The 897-nt window shown below is 50.7% G+C and overlaps 1 protein-coding gene across 1 annotated transcript in view; it reads right to left on the reverse strand.

Moving 5' to 3' along the window:
- Positions 1-897, reverse strand: part of VOLCADRAFT_97172 (uncharacterized protein) — a gene marked incomplete at both ends in the record, with an annotated part of 7,875 nt that overhangs the window by 2,063 nt on the left and 4,915 nt on the right. Inside the window, 2 exons of the mRNA XM_002956187.1 lie at positions 117-298; positions 647-840. Coding sequence (XP_002956233.1) covers positions 117-298; positions 647-840 — 376 coding nt within the window. The remainder of the gene's footprint in view (positions 1-116; positions 299-646; positions 841-897) is intronic.

Here is an 897-nt window from a genome sequence, read left to right on the forward strand (position 1 = left end):
TCTCCCCCCCAACCACCCTTTTGTTCTTGGGCCCCCCACGCGAACACCCCGTACGACATGCGCGTACACATGTTCGTACCTGTACGAACATAGGTAAGATGTTCTCACAGACTCACTATAGAAAAGAGTTCTCGCAGACGTTGAAGAAGTCGCATTTGGAGGTGGTCAGGAAGGCCAGCAGCTGGTGGGGTTTGGGGCCGTGGAAATGTACGATAAAGGAAGCTGGGTCGTACGCATTGTACGGCTTGGTGTTGAAGGCCTGACTCAACATACGAGCACGAAGGTCTTGTTCGTAAAACTGCCGCAGGAGCATGTGAGGTGGGGGAAGGGGGGGAACGGGGGAGGGGGAAATCTTGAGTTGTCTTGCGGGATGTACGTTGTTTAAGGTGTGGGGTGTGGGGCATTATGGCGTGTGTGTATTTGTGTGTATTTGTGTGTGTATTCGTGTGTGTATTTGTGTGTGTATTTGTGTGTGTATTTGTGTGTGTATTTGTGTGGGGTAGGTGGGGGTTGGGGAGGGAAAATCAACGTGCGATGGTGCAAAGTTGCGGTGTATTCATCAAGTACGGCATGATATTTGACATAAGCAATACTCGTATTTCTAATAGATATACACATATAGACCGTACCACATCGTACACCGTACCTTGTTCATGATCCCTTGGTCCGCAGGCCCGTAGTTCGTGTAGTACAGTCCGTTATCGTTAGCTAGCATCATGGCTATGAAGGCGTTATAATTTTGACGCATGGTGGGCAGGTTGGCTACGATGACGCCAGCATTGTACGGAAACATATCCACGAACTCGTACGACATGGATACTGAGCGCGGCAGCGGCAGCCCTGGGTAAAACAGAGCAAAGGTGGGGGATAGCGGGTTACAAGCGGGGGGGGGAAAGA

The sequence above is a fragment of the Volvox carteri genome (genome assembly GCF_000143455.1).
Source record: "Volvox carteri f. nagariensis unplaced genomic scaffold VOLCAscaffold_58, whole genome shotgun sequence".
NCBI classification, from domain to species: Eukaryota; Viridiplantae; Chlorophyta; class Chlorophyceae; order Chlamydomonadales; family Volvocaceae; genus Volvox; species Volvox carteri.